The sequence below is a fragment of the Bufo bufo genome, chromosome 2, assembly GCF_905171765.1.
Source record: "Bufo bufo chromosome 2, aBufBuf1.1, whole genome shotgun sequence".
Classification (NCBI taxonomy): domain Eukaryota; kingdom Metazoa; phylum Chordata; class Amphibia; order Anura; family Bufonidae; genus Bufo; species Bufo bufo.
Window position 1 is genome coordinate 201334196 of NC_053390.1, and position 27118 is coordinate 201361313.

The 27118-nt window shown below is 42.4% G+C and overlaps 1 protein-coding gene across 1 annotated transcript in view; it reads left to right on the forward strand.

The window, feature by feature from the left end:
- The window catches only part of KSR2 (kinase suppressor of ras 2), a 564921-nt gene that overhangs the window by 316876 nt on the left and 220927 nt on the right, over nucleotides 1-27118 (forward strand). Inside the window, exon 6 of the mRNA XM_040416034.1 lies at nucleotides 13295-13364. Coding sequence (XP_040271968.1) covers nucleotides 13295-13364 — 70 coding nt within the window. The remainder of the gene's footprint in view (nucleotides 1-13294; nucleotides 13365-27118) is intronic.

Below are 27118 nucleotides of genomic sequence, written 5' to 3' on the forward strand. Positions count from 1 at the left end.
ACGTTTCCAACATAGAAGTGGAATAAAGTGAGTTAACTAATATTTTTCCCAGTTAAAAATAAATTCATAAATTTAACAGAAATCTGAGGCATCGTGTTTTGTGTTCTCTCTTCCCTGGGTGTGTTTAATGCAAATGTACTGGGAAACTGGGTGGGGGCGAGGGAGACTTAGAGTTTTGCAATGGGGCCCTATGAGATCTGTGCATGTCCCTGGGAGGAGAATGTCTCCATCTTGGTTTTGCACAACCCCCACCTGTTCAAGGCTGCTTTAATTAGCTTGTTTCTACCTCTCATTGGTTCATTTTGTAGGCCTAGGCTCAAGAGATGAGGCAAGTCGCTTGGTGTGCAGAACATTGTATAGTGTTGGGACCCATCTGAGAGAAGTCTTCTGGAACTCACACAATTTAATCAAAATGTGCGCAAAGAACCTCATATTTAGAAGTACAGTAAATATCCCAGTAATGAAAGAAAAATAATATATCTTTGCATAAAACGTAGTTCTCTCAGGGTGCTGCCATGTATTTCCTTGCTGTTGCAGCAGATTTGCCCTGATCAATTATTTTGCTTTGTTTGAAGGTGTTGATTTACTTTGCACTGGATTTGCTTCTTACCTGTTGTTTATGGCTTCAGCTAGTTACTAGCTTTGAACACTTCCAGACGCAAGCTTCAATTTAGGAAATTTTTCTTTTCACTTTCTGTCATAGAAATCCAATTTGAATAGACGAAAATACCATTTTTATTGGTTTGTAGCCGCCATATATATGTCATCAAGTGCACGCTTTAAACTGCGTAATTGTCACCTGTCACTTGATGGGCAACGTGGTGTCATATACGAAAGACCATCTTCCTATAGCTACATTTTTTATTTGCATAATGTGTGTCCCCTCTGCCCCAGGCTGATAACCATAACAAGAGGATCAGGGTGATGGCTGAAGCTGTCTCTCAGCATCTACCTCCCAATGCATGGAAGGTAAATGTGGACTTGTCACCTGTCACTGAGAGGTTTACTTGGCTGTCACTTATGATAATAGTGCCATCACCTTTCTCTTACTAGTGCCGCACTGTGATAGGATGTGAATTGTACATAGCGTGCTGTATATACATACCGTACACCTGAAGCTTGACATGCTGCAGAATTTAGGATATGATGAATGCTGTGGCTAAAAGTGTTCTTCTCCTCATAGGGTTTAAGCTAAGTGATTACAAATATAGAAATGGGGAGGTATCTCATTTTTAAACTTAAAGAAATATAACTGGTTGTGTATCGCCAGATATATTATTGAGGGGATAAACAGTGGTAAACAGAGAACTGGAAGGGGCTCTTTTATCTTTTTTTTCACTTTAAACTGTTATCCTTGCAAAGTCTAATATTTTTACAACCAAGTATAGAAATATGATTATGCTGTTCAATACATGGACTATTTAGAAATAATATACAGTGGGATCACATCAGCATCTTCTGACTGTGCACTCATATTGACTGTCTGATATCAGGATCTCTAGATCCTTCTCTTCTGAAGTCTTAACTAACACAAAACTTCCAATATGATAGTCTGACAGAGGGTTCCTTCTCACCAAGTGCATTCTTTTACATTTGGACACATTGAACTGCAGTTTCTATTGTTTGGATCATTTATCCAGAGAAGCTAAATCTTTTTCCACGTTACTAATGCCTCCAGGAATATCTACCCTGATACATACCTTTGTTACCAAAACGTCTCCTATGTTGCCTACAAAAATATTAAAAAGAATAGGACCCAGGACAGACCCTTGAGGTACACCACTTGTAACTTGTCTCTCCTCAGATTGCGCACCATTAACAACAACACTCTGGTGTCTATTCATCAGCCAACTGCAAGTCCACTGATATATACGGTATATACCTGTATAGATTTTCTAACCATGAGGACAAGGTTTTTAAACAACACTGCAAACTCACTACATCCATGAATTTTATTTAGTATTAATACCTTGTTATCCTTTCAAAGACTTGAAGCTTGCAGTAGCTCAGTGGTTAGCACTGGCGCCTTAAAGCGCTGGGCTCCTAAGTTCAAATCCGATCAGGGGCAACATCTGCATGGAGTTTGTATGTTCTCCCCGTATTTGTGTGGGATTCCTCTGGGTACCATCCACATTTCAAAAATAGGCAGATTGGCTTCCTTTTGGCAATGTATGATGCTAAAAATGACTTCAAAAACATTATCGATAAGGCTCTGCCAGGGTTCATGCCCCTTTGGGCATCTTGGGATAAAGTGAGACAGAGCTTCATATATGTGGCTTTCAAATAAAATGCCATATATTTCAAGGTATTATTCCAGAAAACTTCACTAAATATATTAGGGGTTGTCTGGGAATGTATAAAAATATGTCTAACAGCAGGGAGTGTGTTACAATAAAAAATAGCCTATACTCACCTGTTAAATCTTACGCTGCCCAACACTACAGTTGTGCCAGTCTTTGTTTACTTGTCCCACAGTGATGACATCATGTACATCTACATGCAGTCCAATGCTGTACATGCAAGCATCATCACTAAGACCAGTTGGCCATCTTCCTTAACCTATTTAACCCTTTAACCCTCAAATGCCCATATTATTTTTTCTTATTTGTTCTTATTTCACCGATACCTCTTGTTTAATATATTTCCAGCTCTACTTCTTTCTTCTTTTCCATCTTACTGGGGATAAAACAGCTGAGAAGACAACATCCTATAATTAAATTTTTATGGAATACAGTTAGGACACGTGCCAAGAGCTGCATTTTTCTTGGAGTCTTTCAATGTAGAACTACTGATATCTCTGATATGTAAATGCTTTGCTTTATGACTCCTGCTTGCTTGACCCTTATTTTAATTTTTCATATTTTTTTATGTTTTATTTAGTTTTTACCATTCATTCAAACCTCCCATGATGATATGAAGTTTTTAAAATAAAACTGAGATCCCTGACTTCCTAAGATATAGTCTGGCACATCCCCTTTTAGGTCAGATTGGTCACCCTGAATTTTTTGCTAGACAATTTTTTAATTATCCAGAACTTCACCCTAGCATGTTTATGCAGTATATATCTTTAGTTTTTTCTGGGAGATAAGGGTAAAGGAAAAACAACAATATTTCCTCCCTCTCTTATTAATGGAAAATAAACATAATATATGAAATATAAACTGAGCTTGTATATATATATATATATATATATATATATATATATATATACACAGTCACCTAAAGAATTATTAGGAACACCTGTTCTATTTCTCATTAATGCAATTATCTAGTCAACCAATCACATGGCAGTTGCTTCAATGCATTTAGGGGTGTGGTCCTGGTCAAGACAATTTCCTGAACTCCAAACTGAATGTCAGAATGGGAAAGAAAGGTGATTTAAGCAATTTTGAGCGTGGCATGGTTGTTGGTGCCAGACGGGCCGGTCTGAGTATTTCGCAATCTACTCAGTTACTGGGATTTTCACGCACAACCATTTCTAGGGTTTACAAAGAATAGTGTGAAAAGGGAAAAACATCCAGTATGCGGCAGTCCTGTCGGCAAAAATGGCTTGTGGATGCTAGAGGTCAGAGGAGAATGGGCCGACTGATTCAAGCTGATAGAAGAGCAACGTTGACTGAAATAACCACTCGTTACAACCGAGGTATGCAGCAAAGCATTTGTGAAGCCACAACACGCACAACCTTGAGGCGGATGGGCTACAACAACAGAAGACCCCACCGGGTACCACTCATCTCCACTACAAATAGGAAAAAGAGGCTACAATTTGCACGAGCTCACCAAAATTGGACTGTAGGAAGACTGGAAAAATGTGAGTGTATATATATACATATATACCATATACACTCACCTAAAGAATTATTAGGAACACCATACTAATACGGTGTTGGACCCCCCTTTGCCTTCAGAACTGCCTTAATTCTACGTGGCATTGATTCAACAAGGTGCTGATAGCATTCTTTAGAAATGTTGGCCCATATTGATAGGATAGCATCTTGCAGTTGATGGAGATTTGAGGGATGCACATCCAGGGCACGAAGCTCCCGTTCCACCACATTCCAAAGATGCTCTATTGGGTTGAGATCTGGTGACTGTGGGGGCCATTTTAGTACAGTGAACTCATTGTCATGTTCAAGAAACCAATTTGAAATGATTCGAGCTTTGTGACATGGTGCATTATCCTGCTGGAAGTAGCTATCAGAGGATGGATACATGTTCTCATTCTGTTTACGCCAAATTCGGACTCTACCATTTGAATGTCTCAACAGAAATCGAGACTCATCAGACCAGGCAACATTTTTCCAGTCTTCAACAGTTTAATTTTGGTGAGCTCGTGCAAATTGTAGCCTCTTTTTCCTATTTGTAGTGCAGATGAGTGGTACCCGGTGGGGTCTTCTGCTGTTGTAGCCCATCCGCCTCAAGGTTGTGCGTGTTGTGGCTTCACAAATGCTTTGCTGCATACCTCGGTTGTAACGAGTCGTTATTTCAGTCAACGTTGCTCTTCTATCAGCTTGAATCAGTCGGCCCATTCTCCTCTGACCTCTAGCATCCATAAAGCATTTTAGCCCACAGGACTGCCGCATATTGGATGTTTTTCCCTTTTCACACCATTCTTTGTAAACCCTAGAAATGGTTGTGCGTGAAAATCCCAGTAACTGAGCAGATTGTGAAATACTCAGACCGGCCCGTCTGGCACCAACAACCATGCCATGCTCAAAATTGCTTAACTCACCTTTCTTTCCCATTCTGACATTCAGTTTGGAGTTCAGGAGATTGTCTTGACCAGGACCACATCCCTAAATGCATTGAAGCAACTGCCATGTGATTGGTTAACTAGATAATTGCATTAATGAGAAATAGAACAGGTGTTCCTAATAATTCTTTAGGTGAGTGTATATATATATATATATATATAACAGGGCTAGGCCTAATAGTGATAGATTCCTTAAAGGGTTTGTCCAGTTAAACAAAATGGTATACCTTCTTATAGGATTCTGAGTTAAGAGGGGGTCCTCTATTCAGATTCCTCATTTCTTGGCCAGAGTGGCAGTTGGATAGAAAGAACATCTCTCACTCTGGAATACCTGTCCTGCATTACACAGACAATCCTTTGATTTGAATGAGCACTATGTGATACTCAATTCCCCATGTGATAGACACGTAAAAAAGTGTATGGCAAGCTTTAGAACTGTCCCCTATCTAGGACCCTTTTCTCTTGATCATGGCGGTCCCAGTGTCCCCATTGTTGTTCCCTATCCTTTTTCCCGCAAATTACACCTGGTAGTTGGGGGTCTCAGTTGGGTTCACTTTGAGATCAGCTTTTTGTCAAGGGACCAACTAGTAGGGATTTTTCAAAGTTGACAACCCAATTTGACAGAATTGGTTGACCTACTAAAAGAAGTCCTATGGTGCAGTGGAATTACATCACAGAATATCAAAATTCTTTCAGGCTTCTATGTCCTATGAACAAATCTACCAAAAGTAGATCAAAGGAACATACTCCCATTATGCCTGTCATAAAAGAAATAGAGCATTTACCTGTGGACAGATTATTGTTTTTAAAGTAACCCCGAACTCTCCAGAAATTTGTTACATTGGATGTTTGGTATAATGATAGCTCCAGAAACAGCTTTATGTATATCCTATGCATAGAAAGTGAATCATGAATGCAAATCATGCAGATAAAATAAGATGTCATAAAAGCCATAAAAGAGAGTTGATGACGTTTTTTCTCAAAGATTAGCTCGTCTAGTTCTAATCACGTTCTATATCATTTGAGGTTGGACTAGTATAACTGGTCACTTTCTCTTTGCTGTCTTGTGAGATGACAGGAGACTCTCATGTTTTCAGTATTTCAGAAATTTGCTTGCATTAATTGAATCTATTGATCATTGTCTTGGAGAACTCACAAAATGTTTGAGACACTTGGTGATTAACAGAGATGCATGTATCAGTTGAGCTATGCATATATTCAGAGTATTGTCAACATTCTTTGTTGACCTCTGAAACTGAAACAGACCTTAGCAGCAAAGCTCAGGTCATTACCTCCGTCCCAGTGCTTTGTCTGATATGTTCAGAAGAAAGATCTGTAATTAAACCCATAACAATCCTTCGTGCTGTGCAGGTTATATTCTGCGGTCACTCCCCACTGACTCTGGTTCAGTTTCCAACTGAGTAATTTTGCTCAAATTTCCCTTGTGGATGGAAGAATAATATACATAGTTCAACCAGCTGGACATGGACAAGTGTTATCTCTTCCTTGCTAGGAGCAGGGGCGTAGATATAGAGGTGCAGAAGTAGCAGTCGCTACCGGGCCCAGGAGCCTAAGGGGACCGAGGACCCTTCTGGTACATACGAAGACACCGGTATTATATAAAGTGCATGCTGGTCAAGTTACACCTCTGGATGGGAAGGGAAAGGGTCAGGTCGAGAATTTGGCATAGGGGGGAGGTGCCTTTTCAATTTTTGCCTCAGGCAGCATGAAGGCTATGTGCTTTCCTCCCTCTGAGGGAAGGGGGACCTAAGCTGAACTCTTGAACCAGGGCCCATGAGCCTTTAGCTACGCCCCTGTCTAGGAGTAAAGCACCAGGCCTTTGGATCTTTCTGTGAAAACTTGGCTATATGTCAGGTTAAGTTTGGCTCATATAATGCAAAATTGTTTCCCTTACATCCAGTTTATATGTGCGTTCCATCTCTTATTTATTGGTTAGATCTTAGGATGGTCTGCTTTTGTTCTGACTTTTTTAATCATACCTTTCAAGGAAGTTGGAGACATCTGAGTTCCTTCACCCTCTATGGAATGCAGTAGCACAGATATGAGGAAGATCCCCATACTGTAGTATCCTGAAGAGTCATGCAGTCCAGTCTTCAAACTCTCCCTTTCACCTTAATTTACATCCCATTGACTCTTCCAAGGTGTACTCTGGCTTCTTCCAAGGTGTACATGCCTGTGGAGTACACCTCGCTGTACTGCTCATGAACAAGTCAATAGTGCATCCAAGACTTGGAGGAGGGAGGGGGATGTCAATCAAGCTGGTAGGTAGAGTTTGAAGACCGGACTTTGTGTGACTCTTCAGGATAGTGTCACCTTCCCCAATCCTATGACGATATAGCGTGAATTACAATATAAGTTTGTTTTCCACATAATGCAGAAACTAACAGCTTGATGATGGTGGTTTAGGCATCTTACATCAAGTAACAGGTTCTCTTTAAAGTGAATAAGGCTATAAAACATTACCAGACATGACCTGTGGACAGGTGTGGCTCTGTTTTTGAAAGAAAGCAGCCATGTTTTTTTTTAACCCTGAACAACCTCTTTAACTCTAGCACCCCTAACTGTAACAGGCAGTTTATGTCCTGTCCTGTGTTGAAGAAGACTGAGACAATTATGTATTTTATATGTATATCATGCACCTTCAGTTCTACAAAAAACAGAAAACTTTATATAGTTCATATCTTTTTTTTGTGGTTTTGCTTAAATGAGAAAAATGATCCTAATTTCTTGGGAGATATGTTGAAAAATTGAACTGGTTCAGCTGTTTGGATGTATATGCTCTTGCAGTATTCACTCTGATTTCAAAGATGCAACCATGGACATGCATTATTTTGGCGGACAAAGATATATTGAAATAAGAGTTTAAATTAACTGTTAGCTGCTTGTGAATTTCATATTACTTGCTTTGTTGGTATTTGATTTCTTACATATTAGATACATTTGCAATGTAAAATATTTTGGTTTTGATGTTGTTTTGATATATTTCACAATTAACAACCTTCTAATTTATGCTTATTAATAGCATGCTGTACTGTCAGTGATCTCAAAATAAAACAATTTCCAGTTCCCTGTGATTGCCCTGAGATCCATAAGCAGACTGCATCTTGTTGTTTATGGAAGCCTATAGTGAGGAGAGTACCAGAAGATCCTCCGGTTGCTCTGATACCATAGTGGGTCCAAAGGTTCAGGAGAAAAAAATCCCATTTGGAGCTGCCTTTGGAACCAATCACTTGCTATTAGGATCTATTTCTTTTAATCAAAACCTACTAGACATTATTGATAGAGATGAGTGAATTTCTCAAAAATTTGATTCGGCCGGTTCGACGAATTTTCTGAAAAAATTTGGTTCAATTCGAGTTTATTTGTGGCGAATCGCGTTAAACAACTGCTATTTTCTGGCTGCAGAGAGCCTTTATAGTGGTGTAGAACACTGTGCCTTGCAGTAACATGCATAGGGAGTCTGCTGTGGTAGTGAAACAATACTGTGCGTATGACATGTAGATGACAGGCGTCACTCTTAGAATCACTACACACTTATTTGGGCAGTTACGGGGCCAAAACTGACCAAATAACTCAAGTGTGAACTAGGCCTTACAGGTCAATGTTAGCACCACGTATAAAGAACCGTGCAGAGGCCCAAGATCGTACTATAGCATGAAAGAGCGCACTCCTTTTACACCAATTCACTGATTCCACATAGATTTCTACAAAACCTGTTCTATTAAACGCTTATACAAGTAGAGGCCCCCCGACAGAGTAGAGTGGGTGTCAGCAGTAAGTTTGTGTTGACGTCACAGATTATTTTGCCCTTCCTCTGATCCGTCAGAACAATAACCCCCAAAAAACGGATCTCGTCTGTGGAGCATCCGCCTTTACTCAGTCAGCATTTGGTCAGTAATCTATCAGTATTGCTAAAGCTAAAATAAAACAGGAGTGGATCCAAAACAGAGATGACATGTGAATAGAATATTTGCATGTCTTCTGTGTTTTGTACCCACTCCTGCTTTTGGCTACCAAATCATAAGCCAATTCTGATGCAAAATAGGAACCATATCATGCAGGCCTTACAGCTGTTACATAGACAGGATCCGTTGTGCGTCTTATTTTTTCCTTCCTTCTGACAGATCAGAAAAAGGGTCAAATAAATGATTATGTCAGCCCGGCCAAAAGGCAAAATGGTGGCCCAGTCACAAAGTGGGGAGAGTGGGAACAGCATGAGAAGTCCACAGAGTGGCCCTATGACATAGTAGTGAGGTGGAAGCAGCATGGGGAGACCACAGAGTGGCCCAATGACAGAGTCTGGAGGTGGCAGCAGCATCAGTAGGAGGAGGCCACAGAGTGGCACAATGACAGAGTGTGGAGGTGGCAGCAGCAGCATCAGGAGGAAGCCACAGGGTGGCACAATGACAGTGTGGAGGTGGCAGCAGCATCAGGAGTCCACAGAGTGGCACAATGACAGTGTGGAGGTGGCAGAAGCATCAGGAGGCCACAGAGTGGCACATTGACAGAGTGTGGAGGTAACAGCAGCAGCATCAGGAGGAGGCCACAGGGTGGCACAATGACAGTGTGGAGGTGGCAGGAGCATCAGGAGGCCACAGAGTATGTTCTAAAGCATTTTGTGGCGTGTATAAGTGGAAAAAAGTAAGGGCTTATTTGCCGTTCAGCAGTGTAGTTATATATTCTAATGCCTTTTGTGGCGTGTATAAGTTGAAAAAAGTAAGGGCCTATTTGCCGTTCATCGGAGCAGTTATATGTTCTAAAGCCTTTTGTGGCGTGTATAAGAGGAAAAAATAAGGGACTATTTGCCATTCAGCGGTGCAGTTATATTTTCTAAAGCCTTCTTTGGCGTGTATTAGTGACCCTGCATCAACACATTCTAATGCCTTTTGTGGCGTGTATAAGTGGAAAAAAGTAAGGGCCTATTTGCCGTTCATCGGTGCAGTTATATGTTCTAAAGCCTTTTGTGGCGTGTATAAGAGGAAAAAATAAGGGACTATTTGCCATTCAGAGGTGCAGTTATATTTTCTAAAACCTTCTTTGGCGTGTATTAGTGACCCTGCATTAACACATTCAAATGCCTTTTGTGGCGTGTATAAGTGGAAAAAAGTAAGGGCCTATTTGCCGTTCATCGGTGCAGTTATATGTTCTAAAGCCTTTTGTGGCGTGTATAAGAGGAAAAAATAAGGGACTATTTGCCATTCAGCGGTGAAGTTATATTTTCTAAAGCCTTCTTTGGCGTGTATTAGTGAGAAAATAAAAGGGCTTATTAGCCGTTGTGTGGTGAAGTGAGAAATTTACTGACTTTTTTGGGGGTGTATTAATTTCCTTTTTATTTATTTATTTGATCTAACAGTGTCAGACAGAGAAGTGCCAGGCCCTGCACAAGGGAGTGGTAGAGGCCTAAATGTTTCTGGCGCAGGCACAGGTCGCAGCAGAATAAGGGGGCGTGGCAGCAGGAGTCGCAGCAAGAGGCCTGAGGCTCCCGGTGTCAATTAGCGGTCAGGTCATTACCAGCACCCATCGATCTGGAATGGTTGACTCGGACATACCACTTCGTCCTAAGTGACCATCAGATCACCCCCAGCCAAGAGTCGGTGGTTCGTCAGACACAACCCTTAGTTCATATGGACCGGTAGCAGGGGCCCTGTGCCCTCACCATCCTCAACCTGCCTCTTTCCTTTTCTGTTCCCTCAGCCAGACCAAGTATTATATGCTGTGGCTCAGCTCCACTATACAGCGATGACGAGCTACTAGAGGACAGTCAGCAGCTACTGGCAAAGTAGCCGAAAGTAGTGGTGCAGGGGTTCACGGAAGCAGCGGTGATAGCAGTCAGTCAGTGCGGAGTGTTGGGGTAAATTCACCTACTCAGCGGTGTGGCAGGTTTTTTGTGAAGCTGCCGGAGGAGGTGAACATGGCCATTTGTAGAATCTGTGGGCAGAAGGTGAAGCGTGGCCAGGGAATAGAAAAGGACAGAGGCAGGTTGAGGATAGGTGAGGAGGTGAACATGGCCATTTGTAGAATCTGTGGGCAGAAGGTAAAGCGTGGCCAGGGAAACAGAAAAGGACAGAGGCAGGTTGAGGATAGGTGAGGGCACAGGGCCTGCCTTACCGGTCCATATGAACTAAGGGTTGGTGTCTGACGAACCCACCGACTCTTGGCTGGGGGTGTCTGATGTCACTTAGGACGAAGTGGATGACCGAGTCAACCATTCAAGAATCGATGGGTTGCTGGTGAAGACACGACCGCTAAATGACACCGGGAGCTCAGGCCTCTTGCTGCGACTCCTGCTGCCACGCCCCCTTATTCTGCTGCGACCTGTGCCTGCGCCAGAAACATTTAGGCCTCTGCCACTCCCTTGTGCAGGGCCTGGCACTTCTCTGTCTGACACTGTTAGATCAAATAAATAAATAAAAAAGGAAATTTATACACCCCCAAAAAAGTCAGTAAATTTCTCACTTCACCACACAACGGCTAATAAGCCCTTTTATTATCCCACTAATACACGCCAAAGAAGGCTTTAGAAAATATAACTGCACCGCTGAATGGCAAATAGTCCCTTATTTTTTCCTCTTATACACGCCACAAAAGGCTTTAGAACATATAACTGCACCGATGAACGGCAAATAGGCCCTTACTTTTTTCCACTTATACACGCCACAAAAGGCATTAGAATATATAACTACACTGCTGAACGGCAAATAAGCCCTTACTTTTTTCCACTTATACACACCACAAAATGCTTTAGAACATATAACCTCACTGCTGAAAGGCAAATTTGACCTTACTTCTTTCCACTTATACATGCTACAAAAGGCTTTAGAACATATAACTGCACAGCAGAACGGCAAAAAATATATATTTTTTTAGCACTAATACACTCCAAAAAGGGCTTTAGAACATATAACTGCACCACTGAACGTCAAAAAAGCCTTTACTTTTTTCACTTATACACGCCACAAAAGGCTTTAGAACATATAACTGCACTGCAGAACGGCAAATAATATATATTAGTTTGCCACTAATACATGCCAAAAAGGACTTTAGAACATATAACTGCACCGTTAAACGGGAAATAGCCCTTACTTTTTTCCACTTGTATATGTCACAAAATGCTTTGGAACATATAACTGCACCTCAGAAGGCAAATAATATATATTTTTTGCCACTAATACATGCCAAAAAGGGCTTTAAAACAAATAACTGCACCGCTGAACAGCAACTAACATATAATGTTTGCCACTAATACACACCAAAAAGGGTTTTAGAACACATAACTGCACCATTGAACGGCAAATATATATTTTTTGCCACTAATACAACCCAAAAAGGGCTGTAATTTTCTCACTTCACCACAGAACGACAAATACTTTTTTTTTGTGCCACTAATGCACGACAAAAAGTGCTTTAGAACATATAACTGCACCGCTGAACGGCAAATAATATATATTTTTTTGCCACTAATACACACCAGAAAGGGCTTTAGAACATATAACTGCACCACTGAATGGCAAATAGGCTTTTACTTTATTCCACTTATACACTAGACAAAAGGCTTTAGAACTTATAACTGCACTGCTGAACGGCAAATAATATATTTTTTTTTGCCACTAATACACGCCAAAAAAGGCTGTAATTTTCTCACTTCACCACACAATGGCAAATACTTTTTTTTGTGCCACTGATACACGCCAAAAAGGGCTTTAGAACATATAACTGCACCGCTGAACAGCAAATAATATATATTTTTGCCACTAATACATGCCAAAAAGTGCAGTAATTTTCTCACTTCACCACACAACGGCTAATAAGCCTTTCCCCCCCCACTAATACAAGCCAAAAAATGCTTTAGAACATAACTGCCCCGCACAAGGGCAAATAAGACATAGAAATATTTCCTTGTAATAAACCCTGTTAATGGCTGTATCAAACAGCACTTGCACCCCAATAACAAGAACTGTTTGCTGGAATTACAGAGCTGTATAATGGCAATTTGGATCCCCAGTCAGTGCAGCAAGGTGTAATAGGAATATTCCTATTACCCAGGTTGTAAACTCCCCTACTGAACCCTGTTCTGCTTTAATACTGTGGAATTATTCCTTCCTATCCTTTTCCTGAACTTCTATACAGCAAAATAAAAGTTTTAAAGTCTTTTCTACCACTGTCCCTAGCGCCTGCTGACGTCTCTCTCTGCACTAAGTACACTGGAAAATGGCTGAATCTAAGATGGCTGAGGCTATTTATAGGGCTGTGACATCACAGGGCTGGCTGGCTGCTGATTGTTTGCATGCATGGCATTGTGGGTGATCCAGAGTTCCTTGCTCCATGTCCTAACACGTGCAGCAGCCATTTTAGGAAAATGGTGGGCTCTTCTGGTGGGCTCAAGGAACCCTAGTCCAATACTGGATCGGTAATATAATGTATCCCAGACTATGATATAAAAAATGTTAATGTTGTGATGAAGCTACAAATAGGTTGCTGGTTGTTATTGCTCTTAACCTTGTGTTGGTTTATTGCTTTCAGACACACTGTCAGTGCCTCGCTGGTCCCCACAGATTCCTCGTAGAGATCTGGGAAACTCCATCAAACACAGGTAATCATAATTTATGCAGAACAACGGTAGTTGGCACAAGGAAATAGATGGAGACATATGTATTGCTTTCATTAGTGCACTGTTATCCCCCCATGATTGAATGACTATTTAGTTACCTAACTTGGCCATTTTGGTACATTATTCTGCCTTCACGTAGTACAAGTTTTACTTGTTTTTATACTTTTTTTTTTTATTAACAATCTGCATTCAGCATTATATTGTAAATGTAACAGTATAACAAAGGACTTATATTCAACTGCTTAATGGATTTCTTGAAGCTTTTTAATAAAATTTTAGAGTCTTCTCACTTGTGGGTAAAAAAAGTTTCCTTGGTACTTACCTATCCTTTGTGCTGCCGTTTTTGCTGTGTTCAGAGTGCCTGCGGGTTTTTCCTCTCAGATGCTGGCCAGATGTGTTTTCGAGTCTTTCTGTTCAGCTGCACATACTTTACATGTAGTCAGACAGGAAGACTCTGGAACACATCTGGTTGAGACTTGAGTGGAAGAGCCCACAGCCAGTCTGAATGCAGTGGAGATGGCACCGTCGGTGGTGTGTCAGAAGGGTAAGTACTGACAAAAACAATGTTTAATCCACAGGGGATAAAACTCCAGGATTTTTTAAAAAAAGCTTAGAAAACCCCTTTAAGATCTGAATCCCAAATCGTAAGACATTTAAACCAAGAATGACCCAAAGAGACAGCCAGAAGCATCTTTTTTATGCAAATTTGTTGGATGGTCCTTCCTAAAGCTGGACTAACTGTTGGCAAACTGCTTACAGTTCTCCTAATGACACAGAAGTAGAATAAAATTTCTACTATGTAAACACAGTCTTAAAGGATAACTGTCACATTTAGACCCTAATTTCAATTTTCATATATGTAGTTACTAATAACATGATATTCCAGAATCAGTTACTATTAGACTGACTTACCCCATATTTATTAAGATTCAGCCCTTAGCAACCAGTCTGCATAAAACTGCAATTTCACTATTCAGTTAAGATGGCCGCCACTGCCCTCACCCTGAGGCTAATCCCGCCTGCCCTCACTAGCCAGTAACAATAGCCCCCCAAAAGTGTCAGTAACCAGAGCCCTCCCCCCTAAAGGGTTAATCTCCTGCAGCACAAAGGGGTCCTCTTACCACATGTTGCTTTCATTTATACACTGAGCAGATGGCAGATCTCCCTTCCCTGTTGTGCGCTGCTTCAACTCTGCATTCTCCAGCTCTGCTGAGTGAGGGAGCGTCTGCCAAGCGCAGGGACAGGGAAAAGTGCACACAGCCTAGGCACTGTTATCAGCTGCTGGGGAGGACCTGGCTTTAATCATTTACTTACAGTCCCTGGCTGTCAGTAATGTGACCTTGCACGCAGCGTGCTCCTTCTATCAACAGATAGACGGACCATGCCTAGCAACCCTATTTTAAGCATAGGTAAAAATAGGCAGTACAGGGAACAAAAATGTGGAATTAAGGGGTAATTGAATACACAGTGAAAAGTGGAAATAAGACCACCAAGGTGATATTAATCACCACAATCCAATACTCCAAAAAATAAATAAAAAATACGACAGTTATTCTTTAACTGTACATAATTTGATTTACTGTTTCAGGTGACTCTTCAGAATAAAATCAATTGCAAAAATATGTAACTTAGTCTTTAAACTAGAGATTTCTGCTAGACGTATTTTGGGGACCTGTCCCCCTCTTCAGTAGCAATAACAGTCTCTTCATCTAGGCTTATGCAAATTTGCATAAAAAAGAGATTGATTGCTACTGAAGAGGGGGACAGGTCCCCAAAATGTGTCTAAAGACTAACTTACCATATTTTTCGCCCTATAAGACGCACCTAGGTTTTTGAGGAGGAAAATAAGAAAGAAATATTTTAAACCAAAAGGTGTGCTTTTGGTGGGTTTTGAACTAATGGTGGTCTGTGGATGACACTATTATGGGGGATCTGTGGATGACACTGTTATGGAGGGGATCTGTGGATGACACTGTTATGGGGGGATCTGTGGATGGCACTGTTATGGGGATCTGTGGATGACACTGTTATGGGTGGATCTGTTGATGGCACTGTTATGGGGTGGGATTTGTGGATGGCACTGTTATGGGGAGGGGGATCTCTGGATGGCACTGTTATGGGAGGGGGATCTGTGGATGGCACTGTTATGGGGGGATCTGTGGATGACACTGCTATATATGTGTCATCCACAGATCCCCCTCATAACAGTGTCCCCCAATACACAGGGCCCGCTCACAGCAGTCTTCATATCTAAACTGTAATCATCCTTAACCTCTTGGTAACGTTAGTTAAAGTAGCGCTATCCCGTGTACTAGTACTTACTATCAAACTCCCGTAGCATACAGGGCGGCTGGCAGCGTAACGTCACTCACTCACGTCACGCGCCTGCTCCGCCTGCTCCATTAATAAACTGGGAGGAGCAGGTGTGTGTTGTGAGTAAGTGGCGTTACACTGCCGGCCGCCCTGAGTGCTACAGCAGTTTGATAGTAAGTACTAGTACACGGGATAGCGGTAATTTAACTAACATTACCAAGAGGTTAAGGATAATTACAGTTTAGATATGAAGACTGCTGTGAGCGGCGGGATCCGGTGTAAGAGTACAATGACTGCATCGGGCCCCGCCGCGATTCCAACAGCAGTTGCCGGCATCCAGCCCCTCCTCCCTCCCTGCTGATACATCACCGCGCTGTGCAGCATCACAGCCAGTGATGTATCAGTGTTGTTAGCATAGTAAAAATGGCAGCATTCGCCCCATAAGACTCACTGGGAGGAAAAAAGTGCGTCTTATGGGGTGAAAAATACAGTATGTATGCCAAGAATCAGTGGGGCTGAGAAATAGTTCTCTTAACCAGTGAATAATAGCTTTCAAGTAGTAGCGGGATCCATAAAGCTACAAAAGTACATAACCGGGCAGTCAAAATACTGAAAGATTTCTTCAGCCCCTGCAGCTATCACACAGCAGATTACGTTCCTTTCAACTACAGCCAGTAGTGCGGTGCATGTGCATAGCTGACACATGTACCCCGGGAAACAGTAACAGGATTCCCTGCCCTGGTGTTTCGTTGCAGATGCAGTGAGCAACTAAATATTCACAAGATACAGAAGTATATACGTACTTAATACACTGTGTGCACAATTATTAGGTAAGATCTATTTTTGAGGATTAATTTTATTATTGAACAACTACACTACTGGTGGTCAATCCAAAATGTTAAAAAACCTCAAATCTGAATATTTAACCCCTTCATTACCCTGCCATTTCTTAAGGACCAGTCCAATTTTAGCAAATCTGACATGTGTCACTTTATGTGGTGATAACTTTAAAACGCTTTTACTTATCCAGGCCATTCTGAGATTGTTTTCTCATCACATATTGTACTTCATGACAGTTGTAAATTTGAGTGAAAATATTTTATTTTTATTTATAAAAAAAATACCAAATTTACCAAGAATATGGAAAAATTCGCAATTTTCAAAATTTCAATTTCTCTGCTTTTAAAACATATAGTGATACCTCCTAAAATAGTTATTACTTTACATTTCCCATATGTCTACTTCATGTTTGGATCATTTTGTAAATTACATTTTTTTTTGGGGAGGTTAGAAGCAAATCTTAAATTTTTTTAGAAAATTTCCAAAACCTAATTTTTAAGGACCAGTTCAGGTCTGAAGTTACTTTGGGGGCTTACATAATAGAAACAACCCATAAATGGCCCCATTTCAGAAACTACACATCAAGGAATCTTTAAAGGTGTGTAGTGAACACTTTGACTTCAAAGGTGTTTCCGAGAATTAAGAAACACTTGGCAGGAAAAATGAAAAATTGCATTTTTTCCATAAAAAAGTTACTTTACACCCACATTTTTCACTTTCTCAAAGGGTAATAGGACAAAATGCACCCCACCTTTTGTTCCCCATTTCCCCTGAATACGGCAACACCCCATATATGCTAAAAAAAATTATGTATGGGCGCACAGCACGGCTCTAGAGTCAAACAGCAAAATATGGATTTTGCTGACCTTAATTGACAGACATTGATTTTAGGTGCCATGTCGCATTTAAAAGATTCCTGAGGTCCCCAGATATTAAACACCCCATTTTGGAAAGAGCATCCCCATATGAACATTTTAAGTGGTGGAAAGGGTACTTTTCAGCAAACAAGTTTCTCACAGAAGGCAGAAACACTTGTTAAAGGATTTCAAAGCACACATTTGTGAAAATGAAAAATTACTAGATCCCAATTTTTCACTTTCACAAGGGGTTAAAGGAGAAAATGTACCCAATTATGTTTTTCCTATTTTCTCCCCATTCAGGAAACACCCCATATGTGTTTGTAGCCTGCTGTATGGGTGCACAGCAGGTAAACAGCAAAATATGGATTTTGCTGGCAGTCCTAAATTGGCAGACATGGATTTTAGGTGCCATGTCGCATTTAAAAGATTCCTGAGGTCCCCGGAAATTAAAAACCCCAAGAAGTGACGCCATTTTGGAAAGAGTATACCCGTGCGAACATTTTAAGGGGTGGAAAGCGCACTTTTGACCTAATAGGTGTTTCACAGAAATGAATATGTAGTGGTTGGTGAAAAGTGGATCTGTAAGCTGTAAGCTATGCAGACTAAATCAGATATATAAGGTGGTAAAACTACAGGTTACATCATGGTTGAAATTAAATTAATACTCCATGCATGAGTGGTAGATTTTAAAACATTCCTGCATGCACAGGCCAGGTTTTTCAGGGCAAGGTTTCGCAGTGGTAATTGGTGTCTTTCCTTATCCCCATTTTGGAACACACCCTGCATCTTTTTTGGGTCCTTCCCTTCCTTGCTGTCTGGGGGACTTGTCCTGGAAAATGTTGCCCTGGTACAACACGGGCACCATGACTTCCTCAAGTACTGGGACCCTCCCCAGCCTGGCTTTGAAAAATTAGGGCCTTGATAACCACCTCTTGGAACTTAAGGAAAGTTCCTGTGTGGCCTGCAGATTGAAATAGCATGTACGCAGTGCACATTGCCATCTGTACAATGTGTACGGCCAGCTTTTTGTACAACACTTTCTTTTTTTTGTGTGGCACTGTAGGGCTTCAGAAGTTGATCTGAAAGATTCACCCCTCCCATGTGCCTGTTGTAGTCCAAGATTCAAACTGGTTTGGGGGTAGTGGTTGTGATATCTCTTACAGGAGCAGGGGAGTTGGTGTTAGTGTGAATAGTGGTCAATACAAGGATGTCCCTCTTGTCCTTGTACTTAAAGGGAATCTGTCACCTATTTTGACCCTATTAAACCGTTAAAATAGCAATGTGCAATAAAGAACCTTCTTACCTACATGGGTCTTCTTTCTTTTATTCAACTTTTCATTCTTATAAAAAAGCAATTTTTCTGATATGTAAATGAGGTTCCAAGGTGCCCAGAGGGGCGTTATTACTCTGCTCTGGTGCCCAGTAACGCCCCTCTTTAGTGCCCAGCCGGCCTTTCTTCCAAGCCCAGCACGCCTCCTCATAAATAAATGTCCTCCCACATACTGGCCGAACGGCGCCGCCCCCTTCCCACCACGTCATTTAATTTATTCATTGCTCCATCGTGCTTCCTCCTCTCTTAGCCTACGGCGCCGCCCCCTCCCATTACGTCATTTAATTTATTCACTTCATCGGGCCGGCGCCGCCCCCTCCCATCACGTCACATGTATTCATAGCATCGGCCCTCCCTTCCTCCTGTCCTGTCTCAGAGGCAAAAGCGCTCAGATTATATCACTGGGCTCGGCGCATGCCCAGTGACAATATTGAGGCTGTTGCCCTCTGGAACAGGAAAATCGTGCAGGCGCAGGCACTCACCGATACTGCGCCTGCGCGGGATTTCTGAGGAGAAGAGGAAGGGCTTGGAAGAAAGGCCGGCTGGGCACTAAAGAGGGGCGTTACTGGGCACCAGCGCAGAGTAATAACACCCCTCTGGGCACCTTGGAACCTCATTTACATATCAGAAAAATTGCTTTTTTATAAGAATGAAAAGTTGAATAAAAAAAAGAAGACACATGTAGGTAAGAAGGTTCTTTATTGCACATTGCTATTTTAACGGTTTAATAGGGTCAAAATAGGTGACAGATTCCCTTTAACTTTATGTGGCTGGAGGTCTATTAGACGGTAAATGGATCAAAATTTTACTGAAGACCAGTACAAATACAGGTCAAATACATATGTTTAAAAGAACTAAATGATAATAGTTGAAACACGTGGTCGTCACAGGTGTTAAATTCCTCTGAGGCCCAAAACATTAGGCATTCACCGGACAGAAAAGGCCTTTTATGCCACTGTATTTACCTAAAACAGGGACATTATTTTTTCTGGGTGGTGGCGGATATTTGTGAGCTGACATGAGGAAATTTAATTAAACATGGTCGACTCGTCACATATGTTGAATTCCTCCAATATCCATGCCTCATTCATTTTTAGAAATGTGAGGCAGTCCACACTGTCGTAAACTAGGTGAGTGCACTTATCGGTCTGAACGTCCTTTCGGACAGGACACTGGACGAGGGGCAAGCCAAGAGTTTCATGGCAAATTGTGCCAGCTCTGGCTACAGGTCAAGCCTGCACACCCAGTAGTCCAGGGGTTCCTCGCTTCTCAGAGCGTCCACATCGGCCATTAACCTGATGTAGTTGGACACCTGTCGGTCTAGGCGTACCCTGAGGCTGTATCCGAAAGGGCGGCTGTCAATGGGTTGGCTGCAAGAATGGTCTCATATCCAAAGTGACTAACACATCTTCAAACCGCCCTCTTCTTGCATGCGCTGTTGGATTGGTACCTGCAACTGATTCTCTGTGAGTGGAAATTCCTCTGATAGCGCCCGCAAAAGCAGAATGCAGCATTTCTCAAAGCAAGGCCTGGAAGTGCTGCATTCTGACAGCCCTCTGTGATGCTGGTAACATGTCCGCCATTTTGTGTTTGTACCAGGAGTCTAAGTACGTTGCCACCCAGTACTGGTCCTTGCCCTTTATGCTTTTTATACGGGGGTCCCTCTTCAAACACTGGAGCATGAAGGCCCCCATTTTAACTAAACTGGAAGTGGTGGAGTGGCCTGGCTCCTGCTCATCGTCCAGGATAATGTCGTCCTCGGTCTCCTCCCCCCAGCCACATACAACACCAGGGATCCCAGAAAAGTTTAAAGCATGCTCTTCTTGCTCCTCCTCCGCCCCGGCACCATCCTCTTCTGACTCCTCTTCAGTTCCCTGTTGACTTGTCTCAGATGGAGTAGACCCCCTGGGAATTCATCCAGCATTGCAACTTCCTCATCTTACTGCTCCTGCTCCTCGACTGCTTGATCAATGACACGACGCAATGCATGTTCCAGAAAGAAGGCGTAAGGTACGATGTCACTGATGGCGCCCTGGCTGCGACTGACCAGTTTGGTGATCTCATCAAATGGCCGCAGAAGTCTGCATGCATCGCGCATGAGCAGCCACTGGCGCGGTGATTGTGGCTTTGCAGATTCTGATGGCGTTGCTCCCACTGGGCTCGGTGATGGGAGGCCAGGTGCCTTCTTAGGGCGGTCATCCCTAGGTGAGTGTTGGGCTTACCGCGACTTATGCGCTGACACCACACTGCGGAGCCATCTGCGGGCGTCCTGCGAGTGCCAGATGTGACCGTGCATGGTGGGTGGCTCCAGATACATTAGCAGTCTGCTTTTTCCTCCTGTGCAATGTAAGTTCTGCCTGCTTCTTCTTCTTCTAATCCCTATCTGCTGCTCCATCTCCCTCTGAACTCCCCTCCTCTTCCTCTCTTGTGGGCACCCACGTGATGTCCATCGACACGTCATCATCATCACCTTCACCACCATTGACATTAGAGATCTCAGAGTAGGCAGCAACAGCAGAGACCACCCTCATTGGGCTGATCTGGGTACAGTCGTCAGACTGCTGGGTGGCGACCGTTGATACTTCCTCTTCCTGATCCGATGGCAAGAATGGCTGTGCATTTGTAAGGTCTTGGAATGGATAAGAAAATAATTCCTCTGACTCAAGTCCTCTGAGTCAAGAGGGTGCAGATAGAGAGGATGAGTAGGGTGCAGAAGCGGAAGTCTGAGTGAGCCACTCAACCAACTCTGGTGCGTCCTTTGACGTAATCGCAATCACCTTCTGCAACTTTCCACTTAGGCTCCGGCCTGGTGCACCTGCCCAACCTTTACCACCCCTGCGAAATGGCCTGTCTCTTCCTCTGCCTGTCATTTTCAAAATGACCCTGTGACAAAAGTCCCTATAGCAGAGCAGTATTTGTGGAAGAAGGTATATAACACCCCTTCCTCAATCACTTTTGGGGGGGGGGGGGGCAACTGGTATATCACACCAGTGGAAATTATTTGTTCCAATAGTGTTTGTCACTCTGTGTAGCTGCGGTAACGCATCTAAAACCACAAACAAATGCTGCACTATCCAAATGCATTATATAGAAAGTATATTATTGGTATATCACACCCTTGCTTCAATCAGTTTTTTGGGGGGGCAACTGGTATATCACACCAGTAGAAATTATTTGTTCCAATAGCGTTTGTCACTCTGTGTAACTGCGGTAACTTAGCAAAACCGCAAACAAATGCTGCACTACGCCAAATGCACTATATAGAAAGTATATTATTGGTATATAACACCCCTGCTTCAATCAGTTTTTTTTGGGGGGGGGCAACTGGTATATTACACAAGTAGAAATTATTTGTACCAATAGCGTTTGGGACTCTGTGTAGCTGCAGTATCGCAGGAGAACTGCACACAATTGCTGCACAATACAAATGCACTCTAATATACTTTCTATGGTAGAAAGTATATTATAAGTATATCACACCCCTCAGTAAGTCACACATATCGATAGCACACCTATACCAGTCCTTAAAAGGACTTTTGTGGCCCTATTAGCTAGCATTTGGTATCACTAACAGTCTGTCCCTGCTCCACACAGCAACCTCTCCCTACACTGGCAAAAGACTAAATATAAAATGGGGCCAGATCGGGTTCATTTATAATGTAGGGTGTATGTCCATGTGCTGAAACGTCTCAATTGGCTTTTCTGTGCCACCTAATGGATGTGTCATGGGTCAAATTCCTCACAATGTAAAAGAATATGGCGCCGGCGGACAACGCCATATGTTCGCCCGTTCGGCGAACCACGAACGAGCAAAGTTTGCCTCGAAACGACCGCCTGGCGAACCGCATGGCCATCTCTAAATAGGGGTATGCTGGTATAATAGTTATCCACATAGAGGTGGTAATCCTTATCCAGCAGTGGGTGCAGTAAGTCCCACGCAATCTTCCCACTAACTCCTAGGATGGGGAGGCATTCTGTTCTTCTATCCGGGAATCTCTCGTAAATGTGGAACTTATGGGTGTACCCGGAGCTACTCTCACAAAGTTTGTATATCTTTATGCCATACCTTGCCCTTTTGCTAGGCAGGTACTGGTGCAATCTAATCCTCCCTTTGAAAAGTAATAGGGACTCATCTACATAGACATTTTTTATCTGGGTTGTACACCTCAGCAAACTTGGTGTTAAAGTGGTCAATGACAGGCCTAACCTTGAACAGATGGTCAAATGTTGGGTTGTTTTGGGGTGGGCACTGTGCATTTTCGTTGTAGTGTAGGAATTTCCGAATTCTTACTGTAAATTGGTGTCTGGTAGAAAATATCCGAACTCCAATATTGTCTAACGTTTGGCTTCTTTACAACGCCCATATGCAGCACGAGTCCCCAAAACTTCATCATCTCTGCTGCACTTACTGGGGTCCAACCTAGGGGTCTAGCATATGCTGATGTATGGTTCTGATCAATGAATTGTTGGGCGTATAAAATTGGTTTGAGCCACTATTAAATTTACAAAATCTTCACAGAAGAAGAATTTCAAAAAATTTAGTTCAGTGAAGCCTACACAGTCTATCTGTATTCCGGAGCTGCCCTCAAAATCTGGGGCTGATAATCGTCAGGGGGTGGGGTCCAGATGGGCTCACTCTGGGGGGCGGCCTCAGCTGTTGTTCTGGGGCGCCTTCTAGAGGGTCCCTCATCAGCGGATGATGATGATGAGGGGGTAGAGGAGTTAGAGGAAAGTGGCATCCTCTTCTCCCTCACTGGCAGACTCTGTATCGGAGACAAGCATGGTGCATGCCTCTTCAGCTGAGTATACTTGTTGGGACGGACGGGACATTTTTATTTTATTGGGGTGTGACGTGTGAAATGTGTAAACCTTTATTTAGTGTGAGAGGTGTGTGTATGTTGTGTTTTCACACGTGAAGGGGCTTGTAATAAATCTGAAATATAGAGAAAAGGAGTAGAGAAAAAAAGTAAAAAAATAATAATTGCAGGATTCACGCACGCACAAAGATGTTGCTTGCGTGCAAAAATCTACACTAACACTACCTATATATGTACAGGTGAGACTCGAAAAGTTAGAATATCATGCAAAAGTCCATTTATTTCAGTAATGCAAATAAAAAGGAATTGCATTAATGCAGCTTAAAATTAGAATTTTGTGAAAAGGTTCAATATTCTAGGCTCAAAGTGTCACACTCGAGTCAGCTAATTAATCCATACCCCCTGAGCAAAGGGTGCCTCAAAATTGTGACTTTGGGGTTTCATAAGCTGTAAGCCATAATCATCCAAATTATAACAAATAAAGGCTTGAAATATCTCACTTTGCATGTAATGAGTCTATCACATACGTTAGTTTCACCTTTTAAGTTGCATTACTGAAACAAATAAACTTTGCACGATATTCAAATTTTTTGAGTTCCACCTGTATATGGAGATTTATATACAGTCAGGTCCTTAAATATTGGGACATCGACACAATTCTAACATTTTTGGCTCTATACACCAGCACAATGGATTTGAAATTAAATGAACAAGATGTGCAGACTGTCAGCTTTAATTTGAGGGTATTTACATCCAAATCAGTTGAACGGTGTAGGAATTACAACAGTTTGCTTATGTTCCTCCTACTTGTTAAGGGGCCAAAAGTAATGGGACAATTGGCTTCTTAGCTGTTCCATGGCCAGGTGTGTGTTATTTCCTCATTATCCCAATTACAATGAGCAGATAAAAGGTCCAGAGTTCATTGCAAGTGTGCTATTTGCATTTGGAATCTGTTGCTTTCAACTCTCAAGATGAGATCCAAAGAGCTGTTACTATCAGTGAAGCAAGCCATTATTAGGCTGAAAAAACAAAACAAACCCATCAGAGAGATACATGGGTGTGGCCAAAACAACTGTTTGGAACATTCTTAAAGGGCTTCTGTCACTCCACTAAACTCTTTTTTTTTTTTGTCTCCTTATGCTGCGATTTCTCAATATATAGGACTATTGCTCAGTTTGGTTCAGTAGTTATGTAAAAAAACGGACTTTTATAATATGCAAATTACCTCTCTAGCAGCAGGTAGGGCGGCTACCTGCTGCTAGCAGCCGCATCCTCCATTCATAATGACGCCCCCTCCTCATGTTGATTGACAGGGCCAGCGGACGCGCTCGTTTTCTGCTGGCCCTGTCTGCATTCAAAATCTGGCGCCGGTGCCGTACCTGTCTTGAGTCGGCGCAGGCGCACTGAGGGGAAGACGCTCGCTCGGCCACTCCATCCTCAGTGCGCCTGCACCAATGACGTCACATGTACACCCGGCGCAGGCGCACTGAGGATGGAGCGGCCGAGCGAGCGTCCTCCACTCAGTTAGCCTGCGCCAACTGAAGACCGGCGCGAGATTTAAAACGCAGACAGGGCCAGCAGAGAACGAGCGCGTCCGCTGGCCCTGTCAATCAACATGAGGAGGGGGCGTCATTATGAATGGAGGATGCGGCTGCTAGCAGCAGGTAGCCGCCCTACCTCCTGCTAGAGAGGTAATTTGCATATTATAAAAGTCCGTTTTTTTTATATAAAAAAAATAAATGAGTTTAGTGGAGTGACAGAAGCCCTTTAAAAAGAAGGTGAGCTCAGCAACACCAAAAGACCCAGAAGACCACGGAAAACAACTGTGGTGGATGACCGAAGAATTCTTTCCCTGGTGAAGAAAACACCCTTCACAACAATTGGCCAAATCAATAACACTATCCAAGAGGTAGGTGTATGTGTGTCAAAATCAACAATCAAGAGAAGACTTCACCAGAGTGATTACAGAGGGTTCACCACAAGATGTAAACCATTGGTGAACCTCAAAAACAGGAAGCTCAAATTAGAGTTTGCCAAATGACGTCTAAAAAAGCCTTCACAGTTCTGGAACAACATCCTATGGACAGATGATACCAAGATCAACTTGTACCAGAGCGATGGTAAGAGAAGAGCATGGAGAAGGAAAGGAACTGCTCATGATCCTAAGCATACCACCTCATCAGTGAAGCATGGTGGTGGTAGTTTCATGGCGTAAGCATGTATTGCTGCCAATGGAACTGGTTCTCTTGTATTTATTGATGATGTGACTGCTGACAAAAGCCGCAGGATGAATTCTGAAGTGTTTCGGGCAATATTATCTGCTCATATTCAGCCAAATGCTTCAGAACTCATTGGACGGCGCTTCACAGATGCAGATGGACAATGACCCAAAGCATACTGCAAAAGCAACCAAAGAGTTTTTTAAGGGAAAGAAGTGGAATGTTATGCAATGGCCAAGTCAATCACCTGACCTGAATCCGATTGAGCATGCATTTCACTTGCTGAAGACAAAAACTGCCTCAAGAACAGGCAGGAACTGAAGACAGTTGCAGTAGAGGCCTGGCAGAGCATCACCAGGGATGAAACCCAGCGTCTGGTGATGCCTATGCGTTCCAGACTTCAGGCTGTAATTGACTGCAAAGGATTTGCAACCAAGTATTAAAAAGGTGAAAGTTTGATTTATGATTATTATTATGTCCCATTGCTTTTGGTTCCTTAACAAGTGGGAGGCACATATGCAAACTGGTGTAATTCCTACACCGTTCACCTGATTTGGATGTAAATACCCTCAAATTAAAGCTGAGGGTTAAAGCACATCTTGTTTGTTTCATTTCAAATCCATTGTGGTGATGTATAGAGCTGAAAATGTTAGAATTGTGTTGATGGCCCAATATTTATGGACCTGACTTTATATATATAGTGTGACACAGTAAAGGGAGTTGTATGGGGAGGCAGGTATTTTCTTCCCAGTGTGTGCTGCTGGACTGATTAGCAGCCAGGTGGGATCAAACACCGGACTGGATCTCATGTGCCGGTTCGGGGTTTTGGCAACATCTAGCTGCCTTTAAAAGACAGCTTGGTTCAACAGAAAGGATCTCTATTGGGATCTAAGGCTTGTGCCGGGCTTGGAGGGATGAGACCAGTGTGAGGGGAAACAGGCTGATTAAAGCCTGTTCATGGACATTTTGAGGCAGAACTGCCAGCAGGGTGTGAACTAACGCCAAAACCACAAGGTGGATTTTTGTGTTGAATGTGACTTTTTGTTTATGAACTGCCAAGAGTGTGAATAAACACTAAACTGTTTGATTTAAGAACTGGTTGTTGCCTCTATACTGCGTCCGCTTATCCTGTCTACCAGAGCGAATCCCTACACTAGATATAACTAACTACACATTTTCTGAGCAGACCAATCAGAAAAATGGATGTTTCTGATCAGCGCTGAGTAGGTGCAGGACGCACGCACGCATACAGATATTATGTGTGTGAAAAAATCTACACTAACACTACCTAAAATTGATTTCTTTTTAACACTAAATGTATTTTTTACACAAAAAAAAAAGAAGAAGAAAACTGAGT